This window comes from Nycticebus coucang, chromosome 14 (genome assembly GCF_027406575.1).
Source record: "Nycticebus coucang isolate mNycCou1 chromosome 14, mNycCou1.pri, whole genome shotgun sequence".
Lineage (NCBI taxonomy): Eukaryota > Metazoa > Chordata > Mammalia > Primates > Lorisidae > Nycticebus > Nycticebus coucang.
The window spans coordinates 11315811-11318150 of NC_069793.1; the positions used below are offsets into that span (position 1 = coordinate 11315811).

The window sequence follows — 2340 nt, forward strand, 5'->3', positions numbered from 1 at the left end:
CAACAATGACGGCTGCAATCAAAAAATAGCCGGGCGTTGTGGCGGGCGCCTGTAGTCCCAGCTACTTGGGAGGCAGAGGCAAGAGAATCACTTGAACCCAGGAGTTGGAGCTTGCTGTGAGCTGTGATCCTACAGCACTCTACCCAGGGCAACAGCTTGAGGCTCTGTCTCAAAAAACAAAAACAAAGAAGGCAGGAGAGCAATTATGTGGTCCACTCAACATAAGGAGCACATGATCCATTCTCTGAGTCATTGGCAAGGGGGTAGAGACAGGACAAAAATCTGGTCTCAGAGGTCTTACCATCTTAATTTGGTCACTTCTAAGGAATAAAATAAAAAAAGTTGTCCAAAGATATCTTAAAGCTGAAAACCTCAACAGCATGTTTTTGTTGTTGTTTCCTTTTTTTTTTGGCTAACTCCTCCTGGGATCACCTTTCTGGTTTGGCTGGTACTTTGAGGAGTGAGGTTGTCCATCGAGGAATCTCTCCCTGGGCTCTGTTTGGTTCTCAGTAAGGCAGGCCCATACCTTTTCCCCCTCTTCTAAGAAGAGGGCAATATAAATTAAACTGAAAAGTCATCTTCCAAAAGTGAGAAAGGGATTAGATTGCTGCTTCAAGAGCTGGGGAAGTATCTAGAATGTTTTACAAATGGTTGCCACAACAACAGAAAAGGTAGTTACAAAATGTGTACATCACAACATGCTTTTAAAGACATTTTGCATTGTGCTGACATTCCCTTAAATGTTGTTCCCAAAGATGATCAGCCTCTAGCCCAGCTGGAATTTCTGGGAAGACACAGAGATAGTTTGGCGAAAAAGACCTGGCGGTGGGGTGGGTAGGAGATGGAGGGAGTGGAGAAGGGAGAAAGCAGCCTTCCAGTTAAGGATCAGCCCTCAGTTTAAAGGTCAGCTTCAGGCAGGCTGGCCTCAGGTGGAGTCAGGGTCAGAGGGAGAAGCTGCAGCAGTGGGGACTGGGGTGCTCTACATCTCGTGCGGGTCAAGCGGAGTCTGGTCCAGCATCCTTTGTGTACAGAGCTGCTCCACTTTGGTACATTTCAGTTTATCTTCCAAATCATCAATTGTCTTTTCCAGCTTGGCTACGGATCTCTCAGCAAACTCAGCAGGGGTCTCTGCCTCCTTGAGTTTATCAGTAAGAATCTTTATCTCTTCCTCATATTTGTCTTCTTTTTGAGAATACTTTTCTTCAGCAGCGCTCAGACACTTCAGGTTCTGGTCCATCAGTCTGATCTGCTCATCCATCTCTTGGCTACGGGACTCCGCCAGCTCGGCTCGTTCCTCTGTGCGTTCTAAGTCTCCTTCAGTAATCACCAACTTACGAGCCACCTCTTCATACTTCCTATCTGCCTCTTCTGCAATATGTTTCGCTTCTTTGAGCTGGATTTCCTGCAGTTCCATCTTTTCTTCATCTTTTAAGGCCCCGTTTTCAATAACCTTCATACCTCTCTCACTCTTACGAGCAGCTTTTTCTGCTTCCTCCAACTTTTGCAGGGCAGTGGCTAGGCGCTCTTGGGCACGATCCAGCTCCTCTTCAACCAGCTGGATCCTGTGGTTCAAGGAGGCCACCTCAGCCTCGGCCTGCTCCCAGGCCCGCCTTTCTCCCTCCACTTCCCACTGGAGGTGCTCGGCTCTCTCCTCTGCATCATGGGCCTGCTGCTGCAGAACTTGGATCTTGTGCTTCACCGCCTCGATGGTGGTGATCCCGGCCATGGTGCCTACACTGACCCCGCTCGCGCCTCGGCTCCTGCATTCAAGCCGCTCCTCCTCCCTTGTACTTTTTAACCATTGATGTCATCTATGATGTCATGAAGGTGGTGACCATCAATGCTGCAGCCCACCGACTGGGCCATCCCCAGGATCTCTTTAATGGTTTCAGAGAGTTCTCTGGCTAAAGATGGTTGCCATACCTGTCTGGCAATGATGACAATCTCATCAAAAGTGATATTTCCATTGTGTTTAATGTTTTTCCATTTCTTTCCTTGAGGGCTCTGACAATGAGGGCAGAGGCAGAAGGTACCACTTCAGTCTGGGCCTGTCTGTTTTGGATAGTCAGTTTCACTGCAATCCTCAGATCTTTCCTGTCACCACTTGCCTTGGCAATATCATCACCAACCCTTTTTGGAGACAAACCCAGGGGGCCAATCATGGGGTCAGGGTACATGGGGCACCAATTTCACTACCTGTGCACTTCAGGTACACGACTTGGATCTTGTTGGGGTCAAACTTAAGTGGCACGATGGAGGTGGCTGGTGTCAGTTGAATCCAGATTCGGGATGACTGAAGAAAGTTGCACCTTGGCCTCTTCTGAGCCAAAAGTCAGAAGG

The 2340-nt window shown here is 48.5% G+C and overlaps 1 protein-coding gene across 2 annotated transcripts; it reads right to left on the reverse strand.

The window, feature by feature from the left end:
• Positions 1-543: 543 nt before the first annotated feature.
• LOC128565681 (tropomyosin alpha-3 chain-like) lies at positions 544-1758 on the reverse strand. 2 transcript variants are annotated; one of them, XM_053562321.1, is made up of 2 exons: positions 1595-1662; positions 545-1460 (listed from the first exon to the last, which is right to left on the reverse strand). In XM_053562321.1, exons 1-2 carry the CDS (start codon positions 1660-1662, stop codon positions 980-982), a joined length of 549 nt encoding a protein of 182 aa, XP_053418296.1. In that variant the 3' UTR covers positions 545-979. The 2 variants fall into 2 exon arrangements, with proteins under 2 accessions (XP_053418295.1, XP_053418296.1); XM_053562320.1 differs by having other exon boundaries at positions 544-1758.
• Between the last annotated feature and the right edge of the window lie 582 nt (positions 1759-2340).

Excerpts from the sequence above, each read along its gene's own strand:
- LOC128565681 (XM_053562320.1), bottom strand. The coding sequence starts at position 1,726 with ATGGCCGGGATCACCACCATCGAGGCGGTGAAGCACAAGATCCAAGTT.